The sequence below is a fragment of the Mchenga conophoros genome, linkage group LG19 (assembly GCF_057382185.1).
Source record: "Mchenga conophoros isolate Kocher_MC1m ecotype Shallow Benthic linkage group LG19, M_conophoros_male_GT1.1, whole genome shotgun sequence".
Lineage (NCBI taxonomy): Eukaryota > Metazoa > Chordata > Actinopteri > Cichliformes > Cichlidae > Mchenga > Mchenga conophoros.
This window is the reverse complement of record NC_140544.1, coordinates 15,665,635-15,683,309: the sequence shown is the minus strand read 5'-3', so window position 1 is coordinate 15,683,309 and position 17,675 is coordinate 15,665,635. Positions and strand designations below refer to the sequence as shown.

At 40.2% G+C, this 17,675-nt stretch overlaps 1 protein-coding gene across 3 annotated transcripts in view; it reads left to right on the top strand.

Moving 5' to 3' along the window:
• Positions 1 to 17,675, top strand: part of alk (ALK receptor tyrosine kinase) — a 454,675-nt gene that overhangs the window by 382,483 nt on the left and 54,517 nt on the right. For all 3 annotated transcript variants that reach the window (XM_085258181.1, XM_085258182.1, XM_085258180.1), the window contains exons 7-10: positions 6,495 to 6,629; positions 7,457 to 7,560; positions 9,659 to 9,831; positions 12,845 to 12,939. In XM_085258181.1, coding sequence (XP_085114307.1) covers positions 6,495 to 6,629; positions 7,457 to 7,560; positions 9,659 to 9,831; positions 12,845 to 12,939 — 507 coding nt within the window. The remainder of the gene's footprint in view (positions 1 to 6,494; positions 6,630 to 7,456; positions 7,561 to 9,658; positions 9,832 to 12,844; positions 12,940 to 17,675) is intronic.

Here is a 17,675-nt window from a genome sequence, read left to right as displayed (position 1 = left end):
GGGGTATAATCTCCATTTGAATACAATGTGTATGTAACATTTTGATTTCATAAGATTTACTTGGACATCTGAGCATAAGTAACAATCAGTAAAACACAAAGCCGGTTTGTACACGTCGTAGCAATATTCCTGAATTGTGTTTTCAAGACATTAATCAGACTGGTGGCTGCACACTCGTACATCAGTAACAAACAGAGCATGGAAACTCATGTGTAATATTTGACACAAACTAATGGGTTCTGCAGAGAGAGGCTGATTGTTCTGAGTGCATTTCCGCACACATTTTCCACTTTGTGCTTTTGTAATGCTGAGAGTGCATGAAGGCATGAAGGCCAGCTGTCATTTGCTCTGAATTAAGGTTCTGTTTCCGTCTCTGCTTTTTTAAAAGTAACAGTCTTTATCCTTTTTAATTAAGGACAAGGGCTAATTATCCATATGTTCATTCCTCAGTCTATCCTTGCACTTTTCTACTACTGTAGCTTAAGTTCTATATTTGCTCCATTTACATCACTACCACTTGTAATAATCACCCCTGCTGGCTAAATCACAGCGTTCCCTCTCTGATACGGTATTGTCTGTGATATCCACAAGTTATCGTCACTGGATTTGATCTATTTAAATCCTTCATGAGCTGTTCAAAGTTCATTAACGGGGGGAAAAGCAGAAAGAAGGCCGGAGGAACAAACTTAGCATGTGTCAATCACAAAGATTCCTGACATATAAGAACAACCAAGTCCCTGTGGCTCTTCCTCGCCATCCTACTTCAGCATCATTACACATGAACACATCCTACACTCCTTGTTAGAGAACTTCCTCTGGTTGGCCTGAGTCTGCTGAAATTCTGCAGACACCCCACTTCTTTCCAACACTAGTTTACCATCTCAAAATGCTGTTAAAGCTGGATCCATGTAGGAATTCACAGTACTGATGTTTGAGACTCTGCTGCAGTATTGCTAGTGCTGATGGTTTTCTTTGCTTGTTTATCTGTGATAGCTTTGATTGCCTTTTTGGGAGTCAGTCTGCTATCAGTTGGTGACTGCATGGGGTCAAGTTTGCTATTAGATGGAGTCTGTTTGTGATGATAAACTGGAAAAAAATCACAAATCAAATCAGAGTCCAGCCAGAATCTCATAGATCTGAAACAGAAATTCCACTAAAAATGTTGACGTAGTTGCTGCAGGACAAAAATTTTATTGCAGTATGACGTAGCTCGATCACTTTGTTTTTCCATAAGAATATTTCAGCAGAATGCAACCACTTGATTTAAGTCCCCTGCTGCAAAGAGATACATTACGCTCACTGGCGCAGGCTGACTCTGCTAGTTTGGAACATGTTGGCAACCTTTCTGTGTTTATTAATGACGCAGCAGTTATTTCCAGACTTTCACCAATCAGTCCGAGTCACACCGTGAATGTTTGGAGACAGGTTGCCTCCCACCAGGTGTCTGGTGCAATCACGATGCGGTAGAAAGTTGCAAAATTGAAGACAGATTTCTTTTAATTTTCTTTTCTTCTCCTAGCGTGTATGTTGATGACACCGCAAGAGAAACAACAATACTGGTTGATCGTTTAAACGGGTTCAAGACACATTCTTATGGCAGAATAATCATAGTGAAGTGCTAGTTGTTTTTCATAAGGAATAATAATGCATTAGGGTGGGACTGTAACCAAGAAAAATGGAGGTGAAGCTACTAATGTGCTTGTTACGGTGTCTGTTCTCACCTAAACCCTAATGATTTTGTAAACTGTTTCAGGTCCCCTGGCTCGCCAGAAAGTGAAGTTTGCACCATGCTACCCACCTTGCACCACATTTCAATCCAGAGTCTTACACCGTAACACATCTGATCACTTATCTTGTTTCGACTTTCATTTACAGTTGCTCTAATCTGTCATTTAAGAATGAAGAGCCCAAAAGAGCTCAAAACTTTGATTTCTGAAATTTATTTATTTTTTCCTTTGCCTGTGCTGCACCTCTCTAACAGCAAATCAACCTGACAGTATTTTCCTTAATGCTGCCGACGGGCAAACAAAGAAATGGCAACTACACACAGAAGCCCCACCTCCTTTGGCAGAGGTAGAAAAATAAAGGCACAAAAATTAATTTTTGTAAGGTGCTTAGCGAGTCATCTGTTGGTACAAAGAACCATCTGCCAGAAAGTTAATTGGCAAACTGGTTCAAAACCTTACCAATATAATGTGAAAGTTAAAAGAATTTGGTGATCAAATGTATCAGAAACAGCCCTCTGATCAAGTAACTAAAAACATTTGTTGGCCTCTAGACATATCATATTCATCTCAGTCAGGCTGTCGAGACTCAAAAGCCAGATTGAAACTCAAGTTCAAGTTAAGTGTGGGGTTTTTTTTATGACTTTCTCTACAACGTACTGAAAATAGTAGATTGGAGTCAGTAGTCAACCATTGCTGATATATTAGACAACCATATATATATATATATATATATATATATATATATATATATATATATATATATATATATATATAGATAGATAGATGCTTAACCCTAAATACTTGGTTAACAGTAGTTGAGGTTTCATTGATGGACATTAAATCAAAATGTTTTAGCCTGTAATAATTCGATGAAGCCCACAAAGTCAGATAAGGAGCAACGGGCAGTGTTGGGAAGGTTAGTTTTAAAATGTATTCCATTACAGAATACAGAATACATGCCCCAAAATGTATTCTGTAACGTATTCCGTTACGTTACTCAATGACAGTAACGTATTCTGAATACTTTGGATTACTTAATATATTATCATGCTTTTTACAACAACGTGAATGTACTATTGCTGTGTGATTTATTACTATTACTGAAGGTCCGCAACTCCGAACCGTAGTAAAGGGACCTCTGACTAATACGGCGGGGTCCCTGTCGGCTCGTAGCCGAAAAATAGCTTTACTTTGTTGTGTGGGTCAACTTTTCTTGCGACAGACAGAGAGAGGCGTTGAAAGGCTGCTCCAACGGAACTTATTGTTTTAGGAGGAAAACACGAACACGGTGTACAGTCGAGTCTTAATAGCTTACTTACAACTGGGCTCGTCAGGCACTCTTCTTGGCTGAAGTGGTTATTATTATATTTACATGCTTCCAGCTCCCGTCTTTCCTCGATGACAACTCCTACCTTTCCACTCCCCTTTTTCTCTCTCCCTCCTCGCGCTCACAGACCCATAATGTGTATGGCAGTCCATTCTCCCTGCAACACGGACTACACTGGCCATGATGCTACATTCTTTAGAGCTATGCTTGTAGCATTCTGCCTGTTAGCTTAGCACAACAACGAAAAGGCGCTCTCTCACCCAGGAAACACACAGTCGCAGAGAGAGAGAGAGAGCGTCGCCCTGTAACCATGGCAACCGTAACGCTGCCGCCTGGAACAACAGAACGTAGCTGTCAAACAAAACCCAAACAGTCCTGACCCGCGACAAAATGAAACAGGAAAGTACCGCAGTGTAATCCATTTATTTCAACAAAGTAACTGTATTCTGAATACCACCCTTTTAAACGGTAACTGTAACGGAATACAGTTACTCATATTTTGTATTTTAAATACGTAACGGCGGTACATGTATTCTGTTACTCCTCAACACTGGCAACGGGTTACCTTCATAATTTGCTCACGGGCATATGCAGAGGCTCCGTGTAATGGGGAGAAGTCAAGTAATCAAGTTTTAGTTTCACCTCAGAGGAATAAGATGAAATTCTCGCTGCTCGTACTCACAGACATCTTTGCTTCACATACTGAAGGACACAGGAAGATTTTATTTGTGCTTCTTTTTGTGCGGCATTTTTAGCACCAACCAGGTCAAAACTCCTTCGCATGGCATTGTGTCTGTAGTGATTAGCTGCTTTAAAAGCACTCCACTTGCTTTTGTTGCTATACTACAAAAAAAAACCTGACAAGTGTCCCAAAAAACATCAGTGCAGATTGTTATAAACTGTCTTCTTGTCAAATTGCCATGACAGACAGCACTGAAGTCGTGTTGACATTCGAATGAAAGTGACATTATAAAGTGAATGACATTGATAAAGATTAAATCATCACAGATTCCTCTATGCAAGCATGATATGAGTTTAAATCTCTTCCCTTTGTATAAACAGACTTTCTGTCTAAGGCGTTTATGTAACAAGGACTGACTCATCACAAGACAGGCAAGAACATGAAATATACTTATTACCCACAAAGTCCAGAGAAGCTTTTTGTTTACTTCAGAAACATCACAGGAAATATCCCCATGAATTTGCTGTTGCTGTTAGTGTTTAAAAGTAAAACTGCTCTTTTGGTGTTTTCTACAATAACAAAAAGCATTTCAGAGCTGATGTTTTTGAAGAAAGACATTTTTTCTCCTTGTTTTGCTTCCTAAAAAATACATGCTGTATGATCTCTCCTCAAGCCAGTTTTCCTTCCCATTATCTGGATGAGGTTATTTCCAAAAGCATAGCGGTACCACATCACTCAGTCTGTAACAGGTAATAGGCGCTCGCAGACAGGAACTTGGGATGAAAGGAACATAAAGAAAACTTATAGAGGAAACTTTGAAACTTTGAGCTAAAGTTGTTTAAAAATTCAGCAGTGCTTTAAGTATCTAAGGACATCTCATTGTCCTTCTTGGAGGACGGTGCTAACTTCAGTTTGACTTGTTTGGGCTTAGCATCATTTGATGGTGTGAACTGACTCAGCGAGCGATTCGTCTATTAAGCCGGGAGCATTTTGTTGCACCCGAAAGAAGTGAGTGATTTCGTGAAAGACTGACGTGCCAGAGTCAAATCAGTTTTCTGCCAGCCCAACGTTAAAGTAGAAAGGGTGAAATTGGCAGAGTATGCTTGTTTTATTGATGTAAGTTAATGCAGTCTGAAAGCCAACGGAGTAGCTTTTTAAAAAAATCCTTGTTTAGCCAAGAAGTAAAACTTTTCAGGTTAAGAATCTCAAAAAGGCCAAGTTATAACAGCATGTATGATTGACTCTTGTCATTACGGTGCATTTGCAGCGATTCACTGACTTTATTATTTTTTTAAATCTGTTTTCTGTAAAGAAGCACAGGATGAAGAAAATTGTCCTGATAATGAAAGATTGAATTTAAAAAATGTGCCTTTGATAGAACACTAGGTGTTGAAATACTTGCTCTACCAAAAATTGTTTCTAATTTTTTCTGTCAGTTTTAGCAGAAGACGAGAAATGGCTTTTGGAACTCAACAGTTTTGCACTTATTTGTTATGAAGGATTCGTGTGCCAGTGAAAACCATGGAAAATTGTAGAATTAACCATTTTTCTCAAAACATTTTACTGGCCTGAGGAAGTTTTAGAGAAGTAAATAATCCCATGGAAACTTGCTTCAGAAATATCTGTATAATAGAGTGTGTGGTTCAATTAAAATTAACTGAGAGGGAGAAAAAAATCCATACTGATTAAATAATACTGATGTTTGGGGAGATTAATCGAGTCACTTGACGTTATGATGTTCTCTGTGTGGGGTAACCATCACATTTGTAGCTTGTACTTTTACAAACTTTAAATTTGCACAGCACCGGATAAATGCCAACTCTAATAATGTCTGGCCTCACTCGAACAAGTGTGAGCTATGACTTGAGAAACACCAAGACCCAGGAGATGCAAATTGAGGACAGTATAGTAGAGTTCATTTATTTCTCCAAACATTGTTGCCTCCCAGTCATTTATGTTAATCAGGACTACATAATGGGTTTGACACATTTTATTCAGTAAACATCTTACTGGTGTGTCAGCCTTACTTAAATATTTATTTTTTATTAAAATTACTAACTTATTATGGAATTTATTATAGCATATGTCACAGCATAGCATCGTAAATTGAGTTGTTATCTTTCATGTATGCACAAATGTTTCAGTCAGAGAAGGGTAATTGGTAAGCACCTGTATTGTGAGCTCTGGTTATGAAACTGTAACAGGGAGACACACTCCTCTCTTGGCTTGTGTTGTACCCACTACACAATCCAATAATTCCAACGTTTTCACTGTATTATTGATGTGCAGACTCACTTTGCTCGTGCCATTCTGCGAAATTTCGAACTGATTGGCATCCCAAAAGAAATGTCACCATCTCAGCTTTCTCATTTCGCCTCAGACTCTTTCCCATCTCCCCCTCTGGACACATCAGGGCTCTTCCATTTTCTGCTTCTGTTTCTAGTGTCTGTCTGAGAGCCCACCTTCACCACAGCTCAGTCTTAATTTCCTCCAACACATCAAGTCCTGTGAGCCATTAGTCTGCACCTCTTGTGCTTCTCTCCTCTCAACCTTCCTGCCTTCACTGTCGCTCATCTCCTTGATCGCCAGCCTCCACCCTAGCCCTGTCCTTTTTCTCCTTGAAAATTTGGCTGGCAGTGTTCACTTCACTTTCTTCTTTCACCCTGCTGCTGGCCCTGTCCAGTCATTATGTGCCCCCCTCTTTTCTTATCTTCTTTGCCTCTCCTCCCCTGATATATTCTTTCCTGTCTCTCTCCAGGCCGTTTTCTCAATGGCAGCTACTGCTCTTTTGAAGAGGGCGAGTGTAGCTGGCAGTCAATAACAGGCCGCGGTCTCTCCTGGAAAAGACTCCAGTCACCAGTCAAGGCAACCAGACAGACCTGCCCATCATCAGGTAGCTCAGACACGGCTTTTATCACATCACGAACACAGCTCCGATCCAACTGTGAGATGACTCGTTTGCAGGCTCTTTTAAGTTTGAGCAGTGTGACCTCATTGAAACTGACTTCAAACGAGTTATCGGGGCTTTTTTTTTTTCACTTGATCTTAATTTTGAATATTTGAGTCTTGAATTTGTGAGCGTGGAAGGAAAACACAGCCCATCTCGATATAGCTCAAGCATGTAGACTCTTGCGACTCCAGTTAATCATCAGTGCAGTGACTCAAGTGGGTCTCATGATGCAATTTTAAAGTCATGCTTTGCTGTGGCTTGTTTTTGTTCTCAACTATTTGCAGATCTCTCAGTAGAGTGTGGGGGGATCTATAAATGGAGCACTGTAATTTTACACTGTGATCGTAACCTTTGGGGTGAGAGTTTAAAGCCTTTAGTTTAATCAGTTATAGTTCAGAATAGAGAAAATTCAGGGGAAACCCATCAAAACTGTCACTAGATTATTATTGTCACCTTTCTAAATTTTCACTAAGATATTGTAAGACAAAATATCAGTATTCCAATCTTCCTTTTGTTATAATATTAGCAATACATGTACTGTTATACCATGAGTATTGTGGTTGACGTTTCATGACAGTATTCTATCAAGTAATACTCTGTGAGCTTTTCCTTTGTTCCTCTTCTCCATTATTTTTTTATTGAATTCACCCAGGTAGGTTTTGAGTAACCTCGCTGGCAGACAAATGGCAAATAAATAAATAAATAAATAAAAAAAGATTTTACATTTCTGACACTTATCTTTGTTATGGATGTGTGTGTGTGTGTTAAAGGTGCTACATTCACTGTGGAGGGAGGCCAGTCTAAAGGTCAGCGTGGCTCAGCATTACTGAGGAGTCCTCTCTTTCCTCCTCCTTTAAGAAACTCTCCGTGCACCGTGAGTTCCTCCACATACTGCTCACTCGGTCTGTCTTTCCAGTCTCACATTCAGAACAAACCAAGGGCAAATGTTACAAACTACCAACAACTGCTGTGATTTTTTAAAAAATTGTGGCTTTGTTTCTAGTTGATAATCATCCATATCTCAGCTGAAAGGACAGCTGCCCCTAGACTTTATCAGCAGGTAAAAGCCCGGGACTTGGTTGGAGTGTGTCCACCTGATTTGTTTTAAAAGCAGCTTGAAATAGTGCAAAGCTGAATTTTAACCCCAAAATAATTTTTTTTAAAAAGAGAACAAGAATGCTGTCATTGTTAGCTCTTTAACTCTCCATGATGCAATACTTACCTGATGATATACACTTTATCTTTAAGCATGATACACGGCAGATATGCTAATGTTTGCAGTTTAAGTTTTAGCAGGTCAGTACACTTGTTATGGATTTGTTAGGCAGCTAATTCCAGCTAATACATATTACACAATGTAAGGCTCTTTTTACTTTGAAAATGTAAGATGAGTTCAATCAATCAATCAATCTTTATTTATAAAGCACTTTTCATACAGAAATGTAGCACAAAGTGCTTTACATGGTTAAAAGCAACCCACCCCACCCCATCCCGCCCTCCAATTCACTCCCCACACTCTCATTAACATAAGCGGTCATGGATACATACACACAACTTAAATAGCATTTTTATGTTTTTGAATCAGCATATAACCTTGACTTACTTTATGTCTTGAATATGATCCCAGTAACATCTTTAGAAACCAAGCAGTAACCAGCCACGACAGCTGGTTAGCACTGAGCCATCTGTATTTCCTGTGAGACCCTGAGAGACAGTGAGGCTGACCTCGTCAGTCACAGGTTCACACATATCGCAAGTGATGCATTATTAAGATCGTGATATGCACAGAGCAGGTCTCCAGGTAAAAAAAAAACAACTTCTGTACTTGACATCTTGATTGATGCTGCTGCATCTTTGATTACTCAGATATTAATATTTCTCAGCACAGCGACCTTTGACCTTTTGTGCACATGGAGGAAGTTAAGTTGGATATGCTGAGCTGATTAAAAGGTCAGAAAGGTCGTAAAACAAGAGAACAAGTTAGCGCAACTTTAGAAGAAAAACTCGATGGAGGAGAAAAAAAGACGGGAAGGAAAACAAGAAAAACAAAACAACAAAAGTGATGTTGCTGCTTCTTAAGGTGCACATCAGAGGTGTCTTAGGTTTGTGGAGAGCAATGCAGGCCGTGATGCGCCGCTGCTCACAGCTTCTTGGCGCGCAGCCAAAGATTAGCAATGATTCCAGATTAACGCTCTAAATCTGTCTCTCTACACTGAACCGGTGCTGTTCAGCCTGGCCTGTCCGCTCTTGGACAACTTTGTTGAGGATATTAGCTTTGGGTATTAGCTATAGGCCGCTTTCACTTTCATGTTATTCCCAGTGTGCACGGTGCGGCGCCTGTAATCTTGATGTTTAAATGTTCACCATGTGGTCTCTCAGTTGATAAGAACCAAAACCTGCCATCCACTGGCACAATCCAAGCATTCATCCTAAAAGTGTTGAATTTAGTCATCAGGCTTAAGCCAGCATCTGTTCCACTTAAATGGTGAAACAAGAATTATGTTCTTGGCTTCAAGAAACGCTGGAGAGGGACGTGGTCACATCCTGAGACTTGCTTTTGCTGTTCAATTCTCGTGACAGCCTGTGTGTTGTTTAATTTTCAGCAGGTTTAGACCCAGCATATCCCTCCTGGAAAAGACAATGTTCGGCTGATATGTGATGAAGCATGCAGGCTGCAAAATAACTCAAATTATAATCCTGATTGAATTCTATTAATCTTAGAATAATTAGAAGTGAACAGATGGCTGTTACTGATTAATCTCAGTGCAATTTTAAATGCATTCCCCCTTGACTGATAACACATTTGGCTGGTTTCCTTCAATTCTAAAATGCTCAAAGGACGTTAAAGTTGCTGGTGTATTTATAGTTATATTTATACTAACACTCGCTATATGTCTCAGAAATCATCAGTGCAGCTCTGTTTTAACCTGTAGTGCACAGTGATCATTTCAAATCCCATCCTACTTTCACAGGTGCGATTCTGGCTGTGCTTCGCGAACTTCCAGAAGGGGGCGCTGTCTCTGTGGATCGTGGAGAACAGCACAGGCCCCGACAAGCCGCGCCAACTCTGGCATTCAGCCACTCAATCCAAATCTGAAAGAGGCTGGAAACTCGTCGCACTTCCCCTTTACGGGCTGGCAGACTGGTATGACAAGTGCTTGCCTGTTTCACCGCATGTCAGGCAGCTGTGATTATATCGAGGCAACGTGTTTGGACTGTCTGAAGGCATCAAACTGACAGTTCCACTTTGAAGTGTTTAAGAGCAGTCATCGTCAGTCATCCGACTCTGATCCCAACAAACCTCTGACATGCTCACACAAATACTAAAGCGCTCCCGCTGCAAAAGAAGTCTTAAGAAACATGATAGAGAAGTTCTTCCTTATAAATGCAGATTTTCAGCATTTTCATTCCATTTTCTGGGAACATTTCCTCTCAGTTTCATAAAACTAATGAATCCCATAGGGAACCCATTCTTATACAATGGACCTGCCATGTGTACGCTTGTACAAAATATCCACTCTTTATTCCACTTGTCTGTGATGAAAAAAAGATAAATCAATACACAAGGCTCTCTCCACTCGCTATGCCTTCCAATTAGCTACGGCCCTGATTTCCCCTCACTGAAGAGAGAAATAAATAAAAAATAGAAAAAAGTAAGAAAAAAATCACACACACAAGAAACTCCAGATACGGTATTTCATCTCTGTTTGCCTGACTGGGGGTTTCTTTGCCATTCAAGCTTGGATAATCCTGCTCTCCTGTGAGTGATTAATTTTTGATTCCTGGGTTATGTAGTCAGCTGTGCTTGTGCTCTTAATTAGAATGTCATGTCCGTGGCCACGAGGTGAACCTGCCAGACTTTGCACATTGACCTTTGTAGAGCTTAAATAGAATCAGAAACACAGCTTAAAGTGCAGGCAGAAGTCAGGGTATAGCAGAAAGTAAAGAACATGCAGAACATGTGGGCTGGCATGGTGTAATGTACTGAACAAAACCCCAAATAAATCACAGTGACACAAACCTCAGCTGACTGAACGGGACCAAGCGGTGACTGTTTCTTGATTTATAGAACTCTTACCTATTACAGGTTATGCAACTGCCATTGCTGCACCAATCAGCAAATGCACTTATTCACTATATTCCAGCAGAGTTAGATCACAGGAATGATATTGCTCTGCTCAGAGCCAGGATATGGTTAGTTTGACTTGGCATGAAGACTCAGGAAGGAAACAGTAGATCTGGGGTCAAAATCCACCATCAAACCTTCTTTAATACTCGCAGATAAACATGTTATGAAATGGCTCTTAGTTCCCTGTCAATATTTTCTCGATTTGATATTTAACTTATAAACCAGGGGTATCAAACATAAGGCCAGAGATCCAGAATTGGCCTGATGCAGACTCCAATCTTGCCCACTGGAAGATGTGATTTAGGGCACCAATTTTGGACTTCTAAGTGTATTTTTAAAAGTTTAATTGCTTTTTCTACTGAAAAAGACTTCTCCCATTGCCATTCAAACTACACCAAAGTAATTAGGTAACATAGCAATTAAATTGCAGATAAGTTCTAGTTTTTTACTGTACTATAGAAGTTTATATTTTAAAGGGATCTTTCTGCGAGAGAACAAAAACGTTCTGTTTTATAATTAAAGGATATTCTGCAAAACACACATTGATCTCTTATTATTTAAGTCCAGAGAGTTTTGCTGACAGATTTCTTTCATTTAGTAAACGAGCATTCCTTTATCATGTTGAAAAACTGAGAAATGCTGTTGAAATTGCCCCTCTTTTTCTTGTGTGTATATAAACTTCTTTACATCAACAGAAGGGGAGTTTTACTGGTCTGGCCAATATAAGATCAAAGTGGGCTTTACATATGGATGGGTTTTCTGTGGGTTCTGTGGGTTTTCTCCAGGGACTCAAGCTTATTCACAACAGTCCAATATGAATCTTAGGTTCATAAGTGATCATAAATTGGCCACCTTGACCCTAAATTTGATAAGAGGTTGAGAGGATGGGTGTTAGTTAGCACTATTCTGAGTTATCTGTTACAAAAATAAATGAATAGATAACTGATAATTCTAAAATGTAGCCATACAGTCTGTGCATGTGCCACAAAACCCTGTATGAGTGAGCACTCCGGGTGCCAGTAAAAAGGAAAACCTCCCATTTAACAACAAGAAACCTTCAGCAGAACCACACTCAGGGAGGGACAGCCATCTCCTGTGACTGGCTGGAGATGAGAGAAAAGAGAGATGACAGAGAGAAACAAGACAACGGGCAAATTAAAGGAGAGACAGAGTTAAAATGCAATAACTGGTAATGATTAATGCAGAAGTGTGTGTATAAACACAGGGAGTGAAAAGAGATGAGCAAAGAAGAATCACTCAGTGCATCATGGGAAGCTCAGCAACGCCTAGGCCTGTTGTATCACAACTAAGGGGTGACTCAAGGTCACCTGATCCAGGCGTAATTATAAATTTTAAGTTTTAATCCTAACTTTAAAGTAGAGTCAGTGTCTGTCTTCAAAATCTAAACTGGGAGCTGGTTTTGTAGTAGAGGGCCTACGGACTGAAGACTCAGCGTCCCATTCTACTTTTGAAAACTCTTGGAAGTATAAGTAACTCTTCGGTCTGGAAGCGAAGTGATCTGTTGGGATAATAAGAGGGTATGAGGTTCAAGCTTTCTCAGTTTAGCTCATACATTAGCGCTCCATCATTTCATCAAAATATGGTAGATTCTGTCTCCAATAAACAACAGTTTCCGAGTCAGTGGGTGACATCATGGTGGTTACATACAGGCTTTGATCCAACTTCTTCTCTTTACCATACAGATGTGAGATCAGTTTTTTCTCCTAACATCTGGAAAAACAAAAGCCTTGAAAAAGTGTCACTTTGAAGGTTTGCGATTAAAGCGCTTCTCTTATATATGTTTAACTATAACCATGTCAATGAGTTTAATCTTTGTAAAAGTCAAACTGCCCTTTTTTTTCGTCTGTTAAATAGCAAACCTTGTGACACACAATGCACACTCTCAAAGGCCAATTCTCAGTGGGAGTTTTCTTAAAACACAATAAATTATCTCTCTCATTGTTTCAGACAGAAGCTGTCTCACTATTCACAGGTTGTGAGATGTTAAAAATCCTCTGCCTCTCCACAGGTTCTTTCTCTATTTCAGCACTGAAAATGGACCTGGACCCGGTTCTGCCATTTCTGTGGACAACGTCTCTTTCAGCATGGACTGCTTCTTGGCATGTGAGTGTTTTTAAAAAGCATTACTCCTTCCTTTTTTCGTAATTACGTATCAGGCTGTGGCTGGATTATAGAAATTGTTTGACTGATTGCTTGATTGATTGATTGGCCATGACATGTACAAAGAGGAAACACTGGGGAGGATAAAAAGTTAAAAAAGAATTTCTACTTCAGCGAAACTTAAGTAAACAGTTGAAGTTACCCAAGGCAATTCAATTAATAATCAATACAGGTCAGCCTCATGTTCATGTTTCACAGACAGGAGATTTAAGTGAGCATCAATTTAAACCTTTGGAAGAATTCATCAAGGATTTACTTTTTCATTATTTATTCATTCCTACCCATAATATGGCACGCTATATGCTTGCATAAGACTTTTCGTGAGACCTATTTTGGACTTCTCAGTAAAGATTCCTGCTCTGTTGCTCTCTCCGTTAAATGTACTGCTGCTTTCCCTTTAGACAGACTGACAGATCTCTATGGAAATTATATGTAATAGTAAATTCCTTAAATCACTTTCTTTGAGAACCTCGTACGTGTCTTGAAATGTCAGAACTGGTGCTTGCTGATTCATGAGGGCTTATGTTCCAATGTCACACTGCTCGCTTATAAAGGTCAAGCTTTCCGTCACCTTTCCAGATATTTTTGTGTCATAATTGAGATGGTTTATCAGTATAAAAACACGAGTGAGATGACAACCATGTAAAAATGAGAATGAAAGGTTAGGAGTTCAGTGCCTCCTTCCATCTGTGCCTATCAGAAGGAACCAGTTTGAACTGTGACTTGAATAGTAATGTGTGAGAGCATCCTTTGCCTGAATATAGCTCTGACGATGTGAACTTTATTTAAATATAACAGTGCCTTCACCCTGGGCAAAACAACAACAACAAAAATGACAAGGGCATGAGTGGTACCCACAGGCAGACAGTTGTTTGTTTTCCCTGAGTTTAATTTGATATCTCGTGATAGTTGGCGGATTATAACACTGGCCAATTTAAAGCTTTTTGTGGCATCACACATGATTGCTATAGCCACTGAAAAGTCAAAAACTAGGTGTGGGGAAAAAAACCATTTAGTTCAGGACCACTGAAGTCAACAAGAGATTGATGTTAGCATCTGCAGTAATTTATATTTGGCAGCATGGCTCGCCTCTGGGATCTTCCGTGCACGGCTGGAAAGCTGGAGGCAACACTGAAGTGCGCAGGCATCAGGGACAACAGATATGCCACTGATCTAGTGAAACTGCCTAAAAGGAGGAATTGTAGTGGAGGTGGGTTGCATAGCGGCTTGCAGGGTAGAGCAGGCTAAAGCAACTTAAACAGCCTTCTCTTTATACCCCGTTAATAGAACTGTATCAGACGATCAGGTTTTGAGAACAGCTGATGATCTGGGATCACACCTGAACTAATAATGTTCTTGATTCAACAATAATAAAATAACAAAATGAAACAAGCAAACCCACTCTGTAAACTAAACTGAATTGGAAACAAAAATGAAATTAACGAGTAATGCAAAAGTGTTATGACTTTGATACAATTACAACAACGCAATGAAAGATAAAATGTTGAAAATTATTCAGTTATTGCGTGAGCTACCGAAGCATGTTATTTAAGGAGCACTTTTCATCCAAATGTAAAAGAAAAAATAAATGTGAATGGCACACAGACTCTGTGCTGTATCACCGTTAGATGATTAATTTTTTTCATCAAATTGAGATATAATCTCAACACTACTGCCGTTACTCTGAAATGTATTCAGATAGCGTAGCTTTATCTGGTGTATATAATTGAGAAATTGTTGTTGATCCAGGCTGGAGCTTTTGTCACCTTCACCCTGTGCCGTACAGGCTTTCTGGATCACGGACTCTTTATTTAAAGAGATTACGTTTTCCAGCAGATATTTGCACAACAATTTGCGTGTTATGTCCTCCAGAGCAGAGGCACTGGTGTGGCAGTGCTGAAGGATCACTCATTCCTGTTGCACTCACTTCTCAGATGGCAAGTTCTTAATCTGGACCCAGTATCTATTACCTACTGCTATACTTGACACAGTCACTTTTTATCGCCTATCAATCAGGCTGGTTGATGGGAGATGCTGAAGCTCAGCAAAAGATGTGATTTCCAGGAGTGATCCCAGTGACTGATTAGCATGATGGATTCCTGAACGGGAAGGCTTAGCCTTGTAATGTGTTTCGGTGAGAAAACATAGTGCGAACACATTATGCAGAGGATCAGCCACCCGTGGCCTCTTTCCTACATTTCTACAGGCTTTTGTGTGATGTATAGTTTGGCAAGCATGTGCGCTTGATGATGCATCCATTGCCCTTCAGGTGTTGGACCAGACTGTCATTTTTATCATTTTATCCTCAGCAGAATCAATAAATTAGTTTATTGGGTTAGACAGCGCAGGAAGTTCATCCTTTTCTCTCTGGCATGTGCCATAATTTCTTTTCCCACGCACTCAGATGCATTAACAGGAGGAAGCAGCTGCTTCTATAGAGATCCCCAAACATTAGAGTGTGCCTCCTCAGTACCCGGTCCTTGACTTCACTGAATAGTCATAATAGCACTTCTCCAAACGTTTACCTCTGCAAAAGATGAAGTTAAATTGTTGTTCTGAAAGCTGAATCACCAGTTTTGTACTGATGTCTTTATTGGCTGTAGCTGTCATGTAACTTGGGTATCAAGGGACTACAGAAATTTGTTCATTTTAGCAATTATCACTTGCACATGTCTGTGTTAATAAACATGACACAGCATGTACCAGCAAGTGCTAACGTTCTACAGTCTCCCGATGCATTCAGAGCGACGGCATGTGGTGCCAGTTGAAATCCTTTTTCATTCCCTAGACATCAAATATGCCATATTTGATCAGTGGTGTAGATCTCACTTCCAACTTTTACATATGGAGGCTTACTTGAAGTCGTGTTGTGACAGTACCCCAAATCCTGATCTTTTCCTTAATCTACTGACCCTAAACCTTACCAGAAAGTGAGAGTGAAAGTAAGAAGCAAATAAGGAAGCAGTGGAATAATAAAAAAAAATAAAGCTCTGCTACAGGACATGAACTTCAATCTTTTGGCAGATAGCTTGTGACTCACTCCACCTTCCAAACACGGATTACCGGTGCTTGTCGTATCTCTGTGGCAGCAGAAAATCATAACAGAAGGGCACTATTTGACACGTTCAGATGAGAATGTGTTGTTTATTCATTCCATGTGTGGCCAGGTCCGGGTTTATCAGCAGCTTTATTCTCTTATTTTTGCAGCAGCGGATCAATCAACATTCACAGCAAAGGTTTAGATATGGCATGCACAAGTAAACAGAGAAATAAATGGAAAAAAATTTGTATTTTTGGGCAGCATTTGAGACAACGTGTACGAGATTTAGTCTCCATATCGTCAGAAACTGACTGTCAACATGATCAGTCTGTGTGGATACTTCTGAGAGCTATCACAATCTGGAGATATTTTGAGCTTGTGCTTGGGAGGTAACAAGGTGAACCCCCCCACCCTCTCTCTGTGGCTGGCCTCTGGTGAGCTTCAGGTAGCTTACGGCACCCTGCTAATGAACAGTGACAGCCACGCTGGCTGTTGCCTTGCCCTGTGGTTCATGCTGCTCCGTGGTGGACCTGCTGAGTCTTTCTCTTGCTCCAGCGGCATACCAATGCTGTGTGCAGCAGCTCCGTGTGTTCCTTAGTTCTGCAGCGGCATGTTACCATGCTGAGAATAACAATGCTGTGAGCTTTATTAGCAACTTTGTTGAAAATATAAGAAGTTCCTGAGCTCGTGTGCCGCAACACTTCTAAGAATCTTTCACTGGTGTGTAGGTTTTCTTTTTCTTACCCTCACAATCAAACACATTGCAGTGACTTGCTTGCTGTGATCCATCAAATCTGCACATAAACTCTATCCGTATCAAAGCTCCCAAGCAGCGAAGAGTTGGACAGTCATATTAATTTGAGGATTACAGGGCTAGGGAATGAGCTATTGATTTTTATGCTGGCTGATTTTAAGAAAGCAGTGTTGAGGGTTTTTAAGCTTTGAAGACAAAAATTACAAGATTCTTTTACCGCGAGGCATTTTCAGTCAAGACCAAAGCTATCTGATTCAGTACAGAGCTTTGGTGTATATTTAAACTTTTAATAATACATATTACCCAGAGGAACTCAAGTGGAGCTCAAGTGTACAGAACATTTAGGTCAAGATGTTTGCTCTGAGTTAAAGCGAGCAGGTTTTTTTTCCTGACCAGATGCAACTCTGGCACATAGTAGCTTTCTAAACCTTTCAGCTGTTGAGGGAGTCCCCTGCCATATTGTCATAAATGGTGAGCCTTCAGCCTGAAGTGACAGGGGAGCCAGAGAGGAGAAGAGGGAATGTTGTTGTGGTAAAATGATTACAGAGATAAAGATGAAAAGTGTTGTTTTTGTCCCCCGACACTGACATAATGACAACGAAGAGAGCAGGCCTGATTTGTTTTCACCATGGAGGCGAACGACACGATGTGGGGAGCTTATTGGCTCGTCACAATTAGTGAAGTTGTAGTTGGATTTGAGCTTCTTATTCACGTCTTTTCCACCATCTTGAAAACAGCACTGACTCATTGGTGGGTTTCCAGTGTTATATGGAGCTGCAGGCTTTTACTCCAGTACTACTCGTGGCTCAGAAAAGCAAAGATGGAGAGAGAAATTCTCATGAACCTCTAAATCATCCTTTGCTGCTGTTTGCCATTCAGGGCAGC